Below are 19306 nucleotides of genomic sequence, written 5' to 3' on the forward strand. Positions count from 1 at the left end.
TATAATGGAAACAAAAAAAAACCGAGCCTTCCTCAAAATATTCATATTTTCAAGCGAGCGCCCGAGAACATGTGCTAAGCAGATTTATCACGTTGTTTATCGAACTATCGCTCACCGTGTCCTGTACCGCCACAAAGTCCGTGATAGATTGGAAAATAACATTATCAGAGTGAATATACATGTATATATATTGTAGTAGGACAGATATAATAGGGATTGAAAACTTACTATGGCAGGCGATTTGTTAGCACGATAGTGATACGCCTAGTGCCTAGATTTATGGTTTCGCAAGGATAAATTGTTGTAGATATAGTGTTAAGCCTGTATACTGGTATATCGTATTCCATTTAGCTCTTTACATTATATAAGGTGCTAGTGGTAATTAAATACCAGTATCTGAAGATTTGTTAATATTACTTAACTTATCCAGATTCTTTCGTGACATAGCTGAGTGGCGGCCATTTTGGCTGGTAGGAATGGTCCTACCATGAGTATAATAAGCCAATGTTCCCGTATGTGTATCTTTGTTATCAACCCATAAACCATTCTATTCTTACCTTCGTTGAATAGAAATTAGGAACGTTTTTATGTGATTCAACAAATAAATGCATGAGTAGGTATGACAGTTGAATTTAAACGGTTCGCGTTAGTTTTACCGTGTACCGTGTTACAAAAACTCCGAACCCTATAAATAAAATGCAGTACCTAAATTCCCAAACTGCAGGAAATAGGTAGATATTAGACAGGGGTTTGAGCTGGAATGCTACCTTCTCCTAAATAAATATTTGCCGCTATAAAAGAGGTTTTACACTGATAAGTAAAAGGTACTTAAGTAAATAATTTGATTTAATGTCATCTAAATTATTAGTAAGGAGAAAGTACAAATTTTACACCATTTAAAACTAGTTTAGTTTGCTAATGTCGTTTGGGACACGAAACAAAAAATCAATGAGTCCCGAATGACTTAACACAATGGTAGTAGCTACTTGTAAGTACCTATTTTTATTGTACTTATAAGAAATAGTGAAAGCAGCATATAATGGGGAATAATCTCGGCCTTTATATACAGTTCTCCCTACAGGGATAGGGCATCTAAGAAAGAATAAGAGCGCTAAGGCCGTAGTTCTCACGCGGGTCCAGTGCGGATTGGGAACTTCACACACGTCATTAAATTTCTTCGCAGTTGTGCTAAAGTTTCCTAACGATGTTTAGGGGACGGGAGTGGGGATATAGACGTGACCAGTGAGTATAACTTCTCAAGGTAGGTACTCATATCGTCAATTTCCTGTCATATTTTTTGGCAGAGAGGAAAGAGCACGGTTCCATCTCCTTCTATAGGTAATTTTTTTTTAGTTTTAAAGGATTCGATTTATGTAAAAGGAGTTCATTTAATTTAAATGAGAAATATGTATTGAGCAGGTATGCCGTGAAAATATCTGGGCCTTATTGGAAGTAGAAACGGACCTTAAACTATCGTTAGCAATATAAATTCCTCGCCTAAACTGGACTTAATTACAATCTAGACAGACTTAGGGTCTAAAGGATGTGTTACGCTTATGTTCGTCACATAACTGTTATGATTTTATATTATTGTAAAGAAAACTCATACTCATGTCCTCGTGTCGTAACTTTTCTTTAAGGTTTTATTTTTCCGCGTGGTTTATGGCTTTTGAAATCTCCCAACCGACAGTTTTTTTACGTTTTTACAGGTGAGTCAATCTTTTAGTAAAATTCGTTGAATGTTTTTATCTACCCATTGTACTTAAAAAAAATCTTACGTTTTCACAAAGAACGCAATTAAGTCTTTGTTTGACTATATCCTTGCTTTTGAAGCACAGAAGAATACAACATTATTATATTATTATTATTTTCTAAGCAGATAGGGTTCTTTTTAACTATACGAAAACTAGAACACATTAAAAAGCAAGAGAAGTGCTGAGTAGAACCAGATCCTGCGGCTGCGATGTGTCCTTCACCATGCTGTAGTTATAGGTACCTAACCCGAGCAACTGGTCCTATGTATACGGTACAATTACTTTAGGATGCTCTATCTCCAAACCGAAGTAAACAAAAACAAATTCGGAAAGTAATATTTCCGAAACTTTGATGCGGGTTTGAAACGATTGGTACCTATAAAGTCTTTTTTTAGTTCAACTGAGTCTATCCCGTTAGATTCTAATGACAAGAAGAATACAAAACCATTATAGCATGTATACAATACTCGAATCGATGTTTGCTCTCTTGTTTACAAAGTAAGTATCACATATATAAGTACTTACAAAAATAATATTAGTAGGTATTTACATTGAATTATCGACTAATTAGTAAATTACAGATTCACTAAATAGAATAAAATCCGTTCATAACTCGTTTTCAATTTCACTACGGCCCAAAACTCACTAGAAACGTACTTCTAGAAAGTCTACTTTTAAAAAATATAATTTATAATTTAATGTATTTAGTTCTAACCGTTTTTATATTTAGGTACTTAACTAAATATTTAGTTTACGATTAAAAGGACGTTATTATATTGCATACACAGGTAGGTATCTACCTTGATACTATGGCGTTTGCCTGCTTTTTTGCCTGATTCTGGAAATGGGATCAATTCACCTTCGAGCGTTTCCATATAAATAACTACCCCGAGTGTCTCCGAGCAACAAGAGAGAGAGAGAGTGAGAGGAGAGCACATAACGACGATTTTGAACACCTATTGTAATCAAATCAATGAAGCTGCCAGCTTTTGTGTTATGGAGAGGTTACGTTATTCATTAAAAATGACGGAAATGACCCACCCACAAGTATACCCTTTAGTTGTGCCTTTAGATATCCCGCCACCATTATGTTTGAGTCATTCCTTTCAAATTTTATTACTCAAGTCAAGTATTAAATCATTCTTATTCCTTTTCTGTTAAATTAGACTTTACATCTGTCACTTTCATCTTTCCGTATTTACTTTAGACAATATTTCAATAAACTACGATCAATAAATAGTTAAACTAAGCGTGCACTGCTTGCTATCATATTTTGACGTTTGTCTAACTAATTAGGATCATTTTTTCTGCTTCCATTGAGTCCAATTTCTTGTTCCGTGAAAATCTTTGATGTTTTTTTTACAAAGGGAACAGTAGAATTTCGTTCAGTAACTTGTTGGCCCGTAACCAACGGCGATCAACAAGTTCATAAATACAACAGATGATAACTCCGGTGTTATCGCTGATGCGTCGCTTGTTGCTGCATGCGACTAAGTATATGACAAAGTGCTCGCTATCGCTAAGCGAAGGGTGTTAACACGAAATATCGCACCGTACGTGCTTATCGCACTCGGCGACGTCTATAGAAAGGCCTTTCAAGAGATTCGACCCTATACATTTTAAGAGTATTGAAATTTACGAGTATCCTTTGAGTGTTTGCCCGACATCGCGAAGAGATCGTGACAAATTTTACATGCCTAAGCCGAAGATATAGGGTATAAAATGAACTTGAATACTTGGGCGCGAGCGTGTTTACAAGGTAAATGGATTTATGGTTATGGTGATTTCTAGGGTTCCGTGGACACAAATAGACACAAAAACAAATAGTTTCGACATGGCTGTCTGTGGGCGCAATCGTAGCTTAATAGGTGGCAGAGTATCCACGCTTGCTTTGAGTAAGTAGGTTGCGTAGTCAAGTCATCCATTTAATTTGAGTTTTTTTTTATACATTTTTGTTTAGCTTCACCTATCCCAGTGTCTAAGTATCTATCTATAAGCAAATCTTGCGACTCAATTGATCCACTTCTAGTGGTGGAATTGAGTTGAAAATTATACATAGCTTAGCTAAATCAACTAAAAGAACATTCAGCAAATAGAGTTTTTACTAAAAATGAAAATTTGGAATCTGAAGATTGCTTAGAAAATTTTGATGTCATTGGAAAGTGAGAGTGGAATCTGTCGCATCATCATAAGAGTCCTAATGAGTGCTTTGCAAGGGCAGGGCGCAAACTTGACGGACTGCCAACTATCGACCACGGTGATGTCGTGTGACGCCACACGCCAGTCAATGTCAGCCTCCACTTTATCATCAGCCGTCATTAGAAAGCTATTTTAGAACATCTTTCAGCTTGAGATGTCTAGGTGCTGAAATTATCGTTTTTCCCATCAGAGCCAATCAGGGTTTCTGTGACAGACTAGCTTGGGCAGTATCGTGAGGTCCGTTCCGTTTGACAACTTTGACATTTGTAAAAAAAAAAAATTAAATTAAAAGCTGTTTATTTCAATAAAAAAATACACGTACATTTCATTAATTAACTACTAATCCTTAATTAATAGGATTGTTGCAGTCAATGTTTATAATTTTACTTGATTATATGGAATGAATGGATACAATAATTATAATTTTAATATTTTGCTCTGAGTAGGTAGGTATACAATTTTTATTTAAGGAGGTAGGTTTAACCATCGCACCAAAATATGCTTAATCTTGTTGTGTTTGCTGTTCACAATTTCTTGCACAGTTTCAAATGGAAATTTATTAAGTATGCGAGGCAGAGTGGACGTCCACACTCTCTGGCCATAAACATTATGACATCTGGGTATAACATAGTTTAGCAAGTTATATAGATTGTGTAACGTTTGTGATTGGTTCAGTAACTAAACGAGCCATTCGCAAGCAAGACTAACGTCAAACGAACCTCTGGATTGTAATGCCATCTAGCATAACCCTCATCGTATCGTTGCAATAAATAAACTTCTGCACAAATAAAGTTGCGGATTTGAATAATAATTTCAGAAACCTGGGAACTTTCTGAAACTGGGGACTCCGTCCGCGTAGAATTCGGTTTTCACTAACCCGCTGGAACTATGAAATTTTCCGGGATTAAAAACTATCCTATGTCCTTCCCCGGGACTCAAACTATCTGTATATAATAATAATAATAATAATAAAACTTTATTTCAAGTAACTGTGACTCATTTTGTTAGTAGACAGGCTTATTTCTAGAGTTAGTAATAGAATTAGTAGTTTGTATATCGAATTTTATCTAAATCGGTTCAGCGGTGTAGACGTGATGAAGTAACAAACTAACAAACAGAGTTACAAACTTTCGCATTTATTATATTAGTGGGTTTTTTAATTACTAACTAATAAATAAATGAAAGTAAAGGAAGTTAATTTCACAATTATTTCAACAAATTAATTTTAAACGTAAATGAACTGACAAACCAATGGTTAAAATTTAACGAATATTTTGAAACCAAAATGGAATTAACTTAATTATCTTCACTGTTGCTTGTTACTGCAAAATTGTAATCAACATTGCGTTTGGTTATGCTTAGGTATGCAACAAGAATAGATGCGAGTATTATTCACAAAATTGTTTAATTTTGTTAAAAGTTACGTTGTTAGTACAACGTTTTTATCGACATTTACTTAGTTATCTACTTTATCATCCAACCTGCTTATGTATGTTATGTACCTAAAGTACCTACCAAAGTATTGCAAATTTTAAGTGAATCCAATGAATGACTAGGTAAAATTCGACTCGATTATGAGTTACGTAATTTATACAATACATTTCCTTAACGAAAACTCGCACCTACAATTAACAGAATCAAGAGCAGTAAACCCTTAACGTGTAAAATCTAATATATTGAGATGACGGAAGGATGAAGGCTAAAAATCCGATTAAAGTGGTATAATAACGAGGATGTGGTAATGGATGCGCTTGACTGAATTCGCATTTACCTGCGCGAGGTTTAGGTACACGTGAACGGGCGCATAAATGCACACCTTGAAGTAGCTGCCGTATACCCAGAATACCTATGCAATATTCATACATTCATACCCGCAAACACCCGACCGTCATAAGATTAATTTGACATAAAATTCATATTTTTCCATGTCATTATACATATATGCTCTTAATTCCTCGCAAAACATTTATTTATCATGCTTACAGCAAAAGGGCTTGATGACTCGCGGGATTCATTGATCAATCTCAATTCTAAAGTGGTGAGACCGCTGTGGGATTGTTAATAATGCTGACAAATTTCTTTAGGCATATTTGACCGTATAATTTACGGTACTTTGTGTTTTGGTGGACAAAGTGATCATTCACACGTCCGTTGACACCGCAACGGGCACCTGTTAGCAAATGTACTTCAATAACTATGAGCGATCACAGTATACAAATATGACATTATCAAATCAATCAATCAATTTAGATTTTTTAAGAAAAATATAGTTTCTTCACCGTCTTTTAGACTCATCTATTTACCTGGGACCACTGTGTATTTAAAGTAGAGATATAGTGCATAGTGCATAATATTATGTATTTTTATCAGGAAAAGTCGGATCTCAATCTGACTATGACGGCACCCGAAGTGTCAATCAATTATTGTATTAAATGAGTGGCATTTTCATATCCATTAATATGGAACTTTATCACATAGTGTCAAATCGTCGCTTATCATAAAAAAAACGCTCAAGAAGAAAATTGGCGGCTTTTACATTTAAACGTCATTCACATTGTAGACATTGTAGACGTTTCGGCCAATAAAAGATCTAAAGTCGAGCTAAATTCAAAAAAATGGTGACAGCGCGCAAGTCAGACCTTCCGTCCAACACCGCTCAAGTCATCATTCGGCCATTACTAAGTTTGAAAACTACTTTGCGGCTCCGTGTTTATTTACTGTTTTTCGTGACTTAACTAGCTTGAAAAGTGATATTATCAAAGGATAAAAGGTAAGCTAATGAAGCCATTACAAGAAATAATAATTTCTGTATAATTATTAACAAAAAATAGCATTAGTTTATTAAGTATTGCTTGTTTTTGAGTTATGCGGTGTTAAGTTGATTTTCCACCGGCGAGGCGAGACCAGACGAGGTGAGACGAGAATTGAAATTTGTATGGCGGAGCCCGCGGCGGCTCGCGGCGGCTCGCGGCGGGCGCGCGAGATTGCATACAAATTACAATTCTCGTCTCGCCTCGTCTCGTCTCGCCTCGCCGGTGAAAAATCATCGCTTGCTCGTTTATTCGCTCTCCTGAAAAGTTGGTCATGACGTGAGCGGTGTCGTTAGATAAGCGACGAAATGTCAAAACGGCTGTACAGTTTGATTAATTCGAGTTAACACTAGACACATGGGCGTGCCTTCAGTCAATTTTCAACTTTGATTGACGTCATACAAAAATAAAGCCATTTTTAGTATATTACTATTTTATTTGTATGACGTCAAAGTTGAAAATTGACTGAAGGCACGCCCATCTGTCAAGTGTTAACTCCAAGTAATCGTACTGTACGATGGGTGCTCTAGCTATTTCAGAGAGCATGATAAATATGAAATTTTCCGACAATATCCGATGGAAACCGTTATGCACTACATAATATTATGTACCTATGCAACTACGTCGTACCTAATATTGAGAGCTTGTTAATGTTAATAACCGTCTACATCCCGTATCAAATATAACTAAATTAACCGTGAATCACTAAAAACAGTGCAATACTCTAGTTACAAAATGCCAGTTTGAAATTGCAAGCGTAGCCGCCGACGAATTTAAGTATGGTCCAACGATTTTGTATCAATGAGCACGGATTCGCTAATCCGATTGATTGAGTTTACCATGCAAACAAATGGTGCGCGTCCGCAATTTCAGACCAAGCTTATAGTAAAACGTTTACGTTTACAATCCATTTACTTGAATCCACTCAGCAACCCAAGTATGAAGCAACAACAATCCGAGAATGTTAGATTTCGACGAGCATTCAACAACTTTTTGTCCTTACTCAATACTCGAGTAGGATCAAAGTGGAAGAGAAAAAAGGTAAAATAATCACACTTTCTATTTTAAGACAATTTGTTAAGGGGCTATGACTACGCTGAAAAAATTAAGAATCGTGCGGCTTTCATGGTTGGATAAACTGAATGAGTATTCATCATTTCATAAGTACCTACCTAAGAAGGTAAATTTTCGAGAGCAGGTGTACAAAATTCCTATTATTCAAAAGTCCACGCAGTTTTCTTTAGGTAGGTAACTCGATCCGCGACACCATTAATTACGAAAGAATTTTAACGATAAGTAAGAACATTCATTAAAAAGAAAGTAAGGAATCTAAAAATACGACTTTCAAAATACATCGGAGTACGCTGCTGCCATTTTTTTTTTTCGATTTTCCACTTTCGCTCGCTTCTTCAAACGAATACATAGTGGAAATCATAGTTTCAAGTCAATCGTCAAATTTCTAAAAATGTATGAAGTCTTAATTGCATTCAAAACTCTGAACACGTTATTTTAACAATGTGTGTTTCATGAACTTGTTCTTTTAACACACGTACACGCACGCGCTCAAACATAATAATCACACTGCAATCGCAAATTCGTTGTTTTTGGTACCCATTTAGTTTGTAACAATGATTTCTGTCACACTGTAGCTAATTTTGTTAAACACACTCGCAGGCTACCAAGATACAGGCTCAGCCTAGTTTGGAGTCTGATAGATAAATCGCATGAACTGTAACGAGTGTCCTTTGCTAAATGCAATTGTATTGTAAACAGATAATTTAACATAACTCTTTTCCAGGAATAGTGTATAGGTACAACAGAAACCTTGCTAAATGTACAATATGGTACAAAGTTAATTGAAATCGTTAAGATTATTATTTGTTTTTAAATTAATCCCTCGTAGGTAAACAACCTAAAACTATGATTCATTTTGTAGTAACGTATCTGAATTAGCGGAGCCTGGAAAAGGGTTAAAATGAGGCGACTAACACCAGTTAAAATTACCCTGCGTACAAATATGAAGGGTATTTACAGGTCTACTAAGCATCTTCAGGTATAATTTACTTTTCTGTCCGGCCCACATCTGCTCGTCCGTTTTATAGCCGAAACCGCAAAGCGACACTGCTCTCTCGAAGGAATTCACCCTTCTCGGCACAAGGGAATACATATTTAGCTACGATTTTCTGCCTGATGCTAAAACAATATTGTGTTCTATGTTTTTGAAATTACTTATTTGAAATTATACTACCTACTTGCCGGTATTAGCTTACGTTTTAACTTAGAATATTATAAGTTTTCAATCTGTTTGCCGGATCTTTGGTAACGCAAAAACTGCCATTATACTTATACTCTAACTAATATAAAATTAAATAATAAACTCACAAACAATTGTACATCATAATAATCAAGGATCTCTTTATTTGTTCTCATTCAAGAAAAAAGTATTTCAAATCCCAACTTATCCAGTTTCCGTTTGCTCGCTTACTTTGGGCACATCGAACCACAGGGCTATTATGAAATCGTAGAGGAACACCAACACATTGCTTAAAAACAACAGGAGGTTGATAAAAAGTGTGCGGGATGTCTCTGGTGCGAGGGTTCGAGGGTCGGAGAGTACGCAAAGATGGCCAACCAGCACCACGGCACTTGGAAGGGGGGGTTCCACATTCCCATACCGCTCCAACAAGTAGCCTAAAGCCATTAAAGCTCGTCCAGCTAACGGCAAATACACCTCGATAAACTCTTTGATATGTAGCATTGGCTCAATCGATGCTGATCATTTATTTTGAGTTGACGCGAAACGCAATCCTCCTCTGTTGCCACGTTGAAGACTGTTGATATTTTAATCTTCTTCAATGGCAGTCTTTTGAGAGTGTATGGTAGGCGTTTATACACCACTGTGTATCGGAAACTCTTTACCGATTGGAATCTAAGAAGGTGAGAAACAAGTAGGTACATTTATTGTGTTATCGGGGACATCCGGGTCGTTTCATACTATAGCCTGCAGTTGAAACACTTGTACCGTAGATGTTGTTTCGAACAGTATAACGAGTTTTGTCATTTTATGGTCTTACCAGCTGAAATGGTTATGGAACCATCATGACTATTACGTTTTTTCCTTCTGAATATATTTCATGGTCATGGTGGGTGAATCTTTGAAAGGCATGTCAAGGCTATAATTTACAGAAGTACTGCGTCTTCCGCCATGTTCTATTTAGATTTGGATGTAATTAAAACTTGCTTTAGTAATATTCCTTATGTTTTATTTGCAAAGCCATATCGATTGTGACATGTTTACTAAATGTCAGTCAAACAGCTTTAATATTTTATTTTTAGAGATAGAAAAGTTTCCAATTCAAAATAGTACCTATTGACAACCAAAGAAATAGTGAAACAATTATTATATATACGTTATACTTATACTACCTCTTTAGCATTCCGCGATAAGTTAGAGCAGTCCAAGCTGATCTGTTGCTACCTAGTTGCTACTTTGTAACACAATTTTAACATCCATCAAATTTTTTGTCTGTGGTCCAAGGAACGACCGACGACTTTCTCTATAGGTACTTATACTCTTTGCGACGACCCTGGTCTAGTCAGTCAATGTCAAAGGTCAATGTGACGTATCTAAGTTGGAACGATAATTCTTTTAAATTAACAATAAGATCGAAATAAGATATGGCACAAGACACGAAACTATAATAAATGTCTCAAATTCATCACAGCTATCGCCCGGTCCACAACATGTTAAATCAGAAACTACATACCGGTCGTGATGTCAACCATTCCTGAAGATATCATATGAAATCAGTGATAATAGATAATGACAGAAAGTCCACAGCAAAAAGAAAGCTGAAATAGAAATGCCATGTGTCGAGGCTATTCTACACTCAGTTGCATTTTACACGCCTCTCCTGGGCGGGTGCGTACTTGCATTACGATTTATATTAGAACATAAAGTCTGTACCTGCGTCAAAGCCATAAACTTTTTAACTAGTACCGTACACATGCTTTCAATAGTCTCGTACCTTACTGCTCTTCTAGAAAACTTCATTTTTATGACCAGACTTCGACGCGGCTTCTTTGAAATATACTTCTTTGTAATTGCAAGCCTGTTGCTGATTATCAACGAATATAGTAACATTGCAGCGTTGAAATGTTAAAATGATATGGATGGAAGCCAGTGCTGATGGTGTATTTGAATGAGTTGATAGCGTTGTACTTGCCGTATGCAGGACACGCTATTATGGCTTTAGGGTACTTGTTGGAACAAGTGGGGAATTTCGAGCCTCCTGTACCGAGCGCTGTGGTCCTCTTGGGGCATCTTTGTGTGCTGTCTGACCCGCGCACGCTGTCGCCAGACAACCCCGGAGTACAAATAATCAACCTGATGTTCCTCATAAGCAACGTGATGGTGTTTCTATACGATTTTGTAGTGTCACTAGAATACAATGTGCCTCAAATAGCTGATCTTGATCGTTACATGGGATAGTTACGGATTCAAATGACGAGTTTCTTAAAATGAAACTAAATAAAGATGTCTTTAGCTATGTATCATATTTGTTTGTTATTTAAAACTCGTTTAAGTTTCTAGGCATACAGCCAGTGCTGTAAATAATCGTATAGTGAGAAATATAAGACCGTGTGAACCGAATGTACATCCCCCCAAGGTCTACCTCTGATTTTAACCTCGGTACATACTTTCGAATCAAAATATAGCCGTCGGCTCTCTTAAAAATAAATAAATAAGGTAAGTACATAAATTAAATTTTGCATGGAATAATTAATGAAAGAGGGTGTTGGTAGGTACTGGGGAATTTTAATTGGCTACTTTATAATGTTAGCTCAGGCAAATTAAAACTCGACGGGTGCCCCTAGCAGGACAACCTTCCTTGCAAGTAACCGGCCTACCCAATTACATTCATCACAGCATAATCAAACGCCTGCCTTAATAAATATACTTACTTCCTTCCAAGTAAAAAAGTGTCGCGGATGCTGCAATATCTGAATCAAGTGCGATCGGGGCCTGAGTTGACAATTTGGCACAATTTGTAACAGGCAGAGAGTGCTCGGGCCGAGGGCTCTCGACGCCGCCGATGAGGCTGTACAATCACGGCTTTTGTCGTCGCCACAAAGGGAAAATAATTAGTAAAGGTCACCTGATAGAAACAATCTCGTTATCTTCTTTTAACGCCCACTTTCCACACGGTTACTTAGAGCGTGGGCCGGTGGTTCTGATCAAGTAGGCACATCCTTGTAAGGAACTTGTTCATCCGATTAGACTTGGATTCAATGTCGTCGTCGTCAGTTTTTCACAGTGCATAAAATATGATGTTACGTACTACCTACTGAAAAAGTGAGCTACATCCTCGGCCAGTTTGAAGCTTGAAGTCGATAGCTGCAATGATCAGTATTAATGAAAAATAAAATTAAATAAACTTATTTTTGTCAAACGGAATAGGTGAGGATAGAAAGATATTTATGAATGTGATCGCGAGTGCTTTTGTGTATTGTTGTCACGTGGAATGGCACGTCAGGCCTGATAATTTTAACTCCAATAAGTAAGTACGCGCTGAAAGCCCTTTCTTATTACGCTCGAGCGAAACCGTTGAACATTTAAGTAAATGAAAGAGTATGATGGACTTTGTAATATGGAAAATTAAGAATATTACTCCGCCTCTCAACTAGAATATTAAACGACAAGAACTCGCAATTTGAGGTTATTATTGCTTTGTCCTATTGTTTTGTTCTAAAACTTTTCATCTTTAGTACCTTTATCAGGAATTTCATTTAAATAACTTGCGGAACTTTTAATGTAGTCTCAGAAAAGAAGCTATAACGTTTCAAAGGTCTCGTTAATAATATTAATTCGTCGGGCGTCAGAAATATCCATGGGAAAGTGTGGGGAACAAAACAAGTAACAAAACAGTCCTGTGCTCTTATCAGGCGTGTAGCGGTGACTGGCCAAATGAAAGTTACTCACGTAATTCTCTATTTTGTCCATTCGTACCTCCGAGTGCCCCTAACTCGCGGTTAAACGGCGACAACGTCATGACTCGCCCGTAAGTTCTGGTACAATGTGTAAAAGTTTGCTTTTATCACGGTGTAACTAAGACATCTTTGGACCCTGAAAATATATTTGAATATATAACAATAGCTTCCAAGATTCGTCTTTTTCATGATTTTTTTTTTGGCAAAAGCGCAAGTGGTCGTTATGTTAAGTTTAGGTAGGTGTATAATAATGCATGGAAAGATCGATGGACGTTCTGAACTAAAATACTTTTCTAGTGAAAACTAGGGTTGTAATGGAGGTCTTCTTAACGGAGGCGGAGGTTCGTGGAGGCGGAGTCAGGTGAAAGTGGAAAAAATGTTAATTCATGATTTTTAACTTTTAACTAATAGAAAGTAATTTATTTTTATTTTTACATATTATGTAGTTAAGTAAATAAATAGTAGGTACATCTTTTGACTCAAATAAGTAATTACTAATATTCAAAATGACAAAAGGGTAAATTATATTTCACTAACCAGTTTTGGAGCTTTGTCAATATAAACACTTAACACGTAATACATAAATACGTAATACGACTCTACAAAAATTTTACGAATCGGAATGCAATTAGTATAGTTTTTGCGAAAGTTCCGTAGCCCTCATAATAACTAGAATTTATTCATATTATCACGTTAGACGCCAAATTGGAGAAAAACCTGTCACCTGTCTTGTAATACGAGTAGGAACAAATCTCAGTGAACAAACTAAAAGGTATCTTGGTGGGAAAAATATGTACAAGACCACGGCCACTCGTTACGGAAATAATATTGTCAAAAAATTGTTCCGCTGTGACTGAACACAATCTGCTGAAGATGTTCTTAGAAAAAACGATTTAGCAACTACAATTAAGAAATAGTCCTAAATTACTCCCTTTCTAAGACTTACATTAATTAAAATACTTGCTTTTACCCGCGGTTTCTCACGCGTAAACTGTTCGGTCTGGTAGTTGCAATTGAAATTTTCGGGATTTTACAAAATTCCCCTGGAAATTTCCAAAATTTATATCGTAGTCTTCATTGAGGTTGTGTTGTGAAATTCAAGACTAAACCCAGTGCTGAAATTTCAAAAAATTCCCTATCCTAATTCAAATTCAAATCATTTATTTAGTAAATAGGCCGCAATGGGCACTTTTACACGTCAATTTTTTAACCACCAGCGCTTTCGGAAAGAACTATCCATTGCTAAGAAGAAAAGAATGCGCCGCAAGAACAGAAAGCGTGGCAGAAAGTCATTTTTTTCGAAATAAAATAATTCAAATACACTTAAAAACTGCCAGTATACAATAAAGAAAAAATTACAAAATAATAATAGTATTACAGGGATGTATGGGCGTCCCTTTAGTTACAAAACTATCCATAATCGGGAATAAAAAGTAGCGTAATGTGTTTTATTTCCCAGACGTCCCCGGCTATCCTACATACCAATTTCATGCTCTAAACCCAGCGGTTGTTTATTTTCGACATTTTATCCCTATATCCGTGGGAATATCGAATCAAAAAGTCAAAATCTATGTGTTTTCTAGACATTCAGCTACCTACATACGAAATATTCATGGCTTTAAGCTCACGTTGTTATTTTAAGTTTTTTGGCCTAGGTTTCATCCCGTGGAAAATATCGGGTTCAAAAAGTCGAACTATGTGTTATTCCAGACGTCCCAACTACCTAAATACCAAACTCTTCATGACTAACCGCCGCGGTTGTTATTTCGAGATTTAATCCCTATCGTGCGGAGAATATCGGGATAAAAAGTAGCCTAAAAATGTTTTTAATCCAGGTTATAATAGTTATTTGTTGTCACAAGGAGAAGCAAATGGTGTATTTACGGCGAGGGCGTAAATTAATCCTAGAATGTTAGCGAAGGATTCTACAATAGAATCCTGAGCGCGTAGCAGGGATTCTAAAGTAGAAAATCCTAAGCGGTAATTGAGGATTCAAGTGTTAGCGCCCAAGATGAAAAAATAATTTTGCTCCCGAAGTGGCCTCATACAACTTTTCACACCGAGCTTAATAAACTTGAAAAAAATAATTCTAAATATTATTAAAGAACAACCAGCATATAAAATGGCGTGGCTTTTAAAATACACTTCAAAAAATGGCATTTTTGCAATAAACAACTTAAAGCCTTGAATAGAAAAAGTGCACTTTTGCCCCTTCTCGCCAGGGAGGAAAAAGTTACTTTCTGAAGGAGAGGTTGTGAAAACTAAACTTTCCGCCAAATTTTTGAGAAGAAGTAACAACATACTCACTCACTCACAATTCACATTTATTATATTATATATAGAAGGATTATAATATTAGTAGGATGATTATAAGTAGGCACCTACATAAGAATCACCGACAGTAGGTTACGTGGCTGCCAAATTGCATGTTGTATTAGTACAGAAAACGCCTAGGATCATTTATATTATCACTACGAAAAAAGGATACATAATGACTCTGCTTATAATGTTGTTAACTTGTTAGGTAGTTTATTACTTACGTACGAAACGACATTTAATTATCTCCTACAATCCAACGTACATCCATTAAGATAATGGACCGCACATGAGCTAAAAGAACTATTAGTTCATTTTGCTTATCATTATAGTTACCTACATATTACGTAGGTTGTATATCTAGGTAAATTATATTTCCGAGCTGGCAATCATGACATATTAACTGGGAAAACGAGCTTATCCGCTCCGGGTTGTCGCAATGTGAAAACGGTTATCATTTAGACAAATTAGCAGACTAATGAGAACTCATTTTCATTAGTGCCAACGGCAGCAGGAAGCAACCATCGTCCACAAATTGTTTAGAGTCAGAACATCATTTAACAATTAATTAAGTGATATAAAGCCAAATATTAATGAGCTTCCTTAACTTACTTACCACAAAAAATTAAACAAGTTAAAATATTGATACGCGCACGTCTCGTCTCGTCTATCCACCATTTCTTCTCATACCTATTTCGTTTTCTAGATTTTTTGTACCGTACAGCAGCATAACCCACTAGACACTGGCGAAATCGTCCTCCGATGGATAGAGCCATATATTTTTTGAAATTAAGTGAAATTAATGTTCCACGGTTAACTAAGCTTTGTGGTGACGTACAATCAATAGCAACAGTCTTGTTTCGTGTATTGTGAGAATACTAAAAGCCCTTAAAATCTAGCTTGTAAAAGCATATCAAGAAAACTACGTTAAATTAAGGAGCTGACCCCAAACTTGACAGTTAATTTAGTAGAGAACAACAGAATATAAATCTCTCTTGTGCCTAGACAAGTAATATTCTACAAACGGTAATTCTAGGAGAATATTACTTAATTAAAATTATAAAATGTGAAAGTTTGTAGTTTGGTTGGCTGCGTGAATGTTTGCCACTCTTTTACACTGAAGCAGCTAGACGGATTTTATATTTGTTGCTTGCAGATAGGTGAATCTCGGAAATAACACGACATGGTCTTCCTTTAATACTGATATTCCTATGGGATGTACTTGTATACATGTATGTACCTACGTAAAATACCATAAATCTAAATCTCTCAGTCTATACATAGAAAATAGAGACACGAAAGTTTTTACGAATGTTCTTCGTACAGTCAACGTCATAAATAAGTGATAATTTCTGTACCTTGTCGCTTTCAGTCGTTACACAATTTCGTATGCTTTTTCAGACATGACGTTAAAGTGACAAGGTACAAAAGTGATCACTTATTTATGACGCTGACTGTACAACCAATACATACATATGTAATTATGTGTCTATGTATGTTTTAATGTATGTTTATTGTTTTTTTGTAGCGATAAGGCCGCCTATTGCTTACTTCACAAAGTCTCTGTGTAGGTACCTATATACCTGTTTTCTGTACTGCTTGCTATGTATTGGTGTGCAATGAAGAGTTATTGTATTGTACTTACAATTATTATTGTGGTAATTCTTAGAATTCAAATTATACTACCACTTACAGTGACGTGGCGTGAACATTTTCGTTAGGCAACCCGGAGTGATAGAAACGTGTTTCAGGTACGTGTGTATTTGGAAACAACTCCTCAGAGTATAGTATGTCAAGTAAAACATTTAGCAACCGGGTGGGAATCGAGTTGTTACGACGCCACGCCACTGCAGACTTAATAACTAGTTACGCGGGTATAACCACCAATGCAGATGTACGCAGATGTTTTGCCATCGTAGTGTGTAGGGAAAGTTCGTATTAAGTATCTTGCTTTCTCAACTAGTTTATTGAAATTTACTTAAGCTAATTGAGTAAGAAAGATAAATAGTAATAAATTGGATAGTATCCGACAAAATACGATAGAAATAAAGTAGAAATATGTTACATGGGATTGATGTCAGCCAGCCAGCGTGGAAATTTTAATAAATCATCGTTTACATGTAGAAACAAGTGCTTCGGGGCTTTCGGAACATGTTTAGCTCCACACTACACAGTACACTGCACACACAGACACAGATACAGTAAGGGCAGACTATAAGGGCATTTAGAGTTTCATCGGAAAAATTAAATTAAAAATACATTTACTTAATTGAATGGAAGTATTTGTATTGTGTCTGTTGTATTACATAATAAAGCCGTCTTTAGTTTATAGTCAAAGAATTATATTTTTTGTATTATCATTTTACTAATTAACCTCACGAGGCCTTTTTTTCTTTTTAGGTAGTATAAGTAGAGTCATTCACGGATGACGCGTGCCGTGGTTCTTATTACAATGTCATTAATGTCTAATTTTGTCAAAATCACGCGTCTTCGTGGATGGCACAAGCAGGCACAAGGTCTATATATATTTATCAAATTGCAAGAGTCATGTATGTCAACACATTACGAGTCAATAACTGGCAATTAAGATCACCCAAATATTTCTTATAATTATCCGTTTATTCGTCTCGTGTATTGTATTATCTCACTGTCACAGTCAGAATCAGTTCACTAATAATGTTTAATTAATTACAATCAGCGTATGATGAAGATGAAGATAAGATGTTCGTCAGCTTCAAGAAAAGCTCTTTTCTTTTCGACCCTTGTACGCAAAGACAAACAAAGGCATATTAGAAAGCGGGCCTCAATTTATTTTCAAGAGCATATAATTAATTTAAACTCTAGTCTAGTAATTATGTTATAAATGTGAAAGTTTGTGTGTGTGTGTGTGTGTGTGTGTGTGTGTGTGTGTGTGTGTGTGTGTGTTTGTTACTCGTTCACGTTAAATGTATCTGGAAGGATTTTGATGAAATTTGGTACGTATGTAGCTGTAAGTTTGAAATTGCACATCCCAATCTCGTGAGAATATCGGGATAAAAAGTAGCCCGCGTGTAATTTTACATGTACAGCTATCTACGCATCAAATTTCATCCAAATTTATCTAGCTGTTTTATACACACGCAAACTTTCGCGTTTATAATATGTAATATTATAGTAGGAAGTAGTACTAGAATGAATTATATATTCGAAGTAATGAAGAAAATTTCAGATCAATACTAGGTTATTGCTGGTTGCATTGAGATTAATGCGCATAGAAGGAAGCAATCGAGCAATCAAGCGTAATTCATGCATTGAAGGCGCAATCATGGCATGCCCGTCAGAGTTTGAACCAGTGTGTCCAACAGAAAATCGGAAGGATTTCAAAAGCGATTGGACAACAGCAATGTTTCTCCATATCTAGGAGCGAGTCTAGAAGTCATCATCATCATCTAGGGCTATATAAGAATAAGAACAAGAATAAGAAATATTGTATTGTATTGTATAACTCTATCCATATTTGCCCCAGTATCACCACCCATTGATTAAATTTATCTGACGGATAAATGTGATGCCGTCTCTGTTTTTTTTGGTCGAATAGACGGAGACCGCATCATATTTATCCGTCAAATAAAGTTAATCAATGGGTGGTAAAACAGCCCCTTACTATTATAAATGTGAAAGTGTGTGTATGTTTGTTCGTCTTTCACGTCAAAACGGAGCGACGGATTGACGTGATTTTTGGCACAAAGCTGGGCCAGAGAGTGACATAGGCTACTTTTTATCCCGGAAAATGCACAGTTTCCGAGGGAACAGCGCGCAATAACCGAATTCCACGCGGACAAAGCCACGGGCGAAAGGTAGTTGTACATAAAACATATGAAAACACAACAACAACAACATATGATTAATTTTTGGTCTCAGACTCCAAGTGCCGGCGGGGGTTTTTTGGTGTTTTTAATGTCTTTTTGTGTTTTTTTTTGTATAATTTGAATTTTACAGCACATTGGTTTTACTGTAGTGCTGTAATTTTTTATTGACAAATAAATCAATAAATATGAAAATTACAGTTAACAAGAAAGAGATCTATAAAGGCGAACTTATCCTTAAAGGATCTCTTCCAGTTAACCTAAATATTTATTTCATAACTAGCGTAACCAATAGGAACAAGCAAATATTGAAATTGGTGTTTACCCGCGGCTTTGTACGCGTAAATCATAAGATCCAGCAGTTGAATTAAAATTCCGGGATTTTAATAAA

The 19306-nt window shown here is 36.1% G+C and overlaps 1 protein-coding gene across 1 annotated transcript in view; it reads left to right on the forward strand.

Moving 5' to 3' along the window:
- The first annotated feature begins 11009 nt into the window (after positions 1 to 11009).
- LOC141445423 (aminopeptidase N-like) overlaps positions 11010 to 19306 on the forward strand; it is a 21999-nt gene continuing 13702 nt past the window's right edge. The window contains exons 1-2 of the mRNA XM_074111266.1: positions 11010 to 11241; positions 11822 to 12005. Of these exons, the coding sequence (XP_073967367.1) occupies positions 11010 to 11241; positions 11822 to 12005 (416 nt within the window). The remainder of the gene's footprint in view (positions 11242 to 11821; positions 12006 to 19306) is intronic.

Source organism: Choristoneura fumiferana, chromosome 2, assembly GCF_025370935.1.
Source record: "Choristoneura fumiferana chromosome 2, NRCan_CFum_1, whole genome shotgun sequence".
In the NCBI taxonomy this organism is placed as follows: Eukaryota; Metazoa; Arthropoda; class Insecta; order Lepidoptera; family Tortricidae; genus Choristoneura; species Choristoneura fumiferana.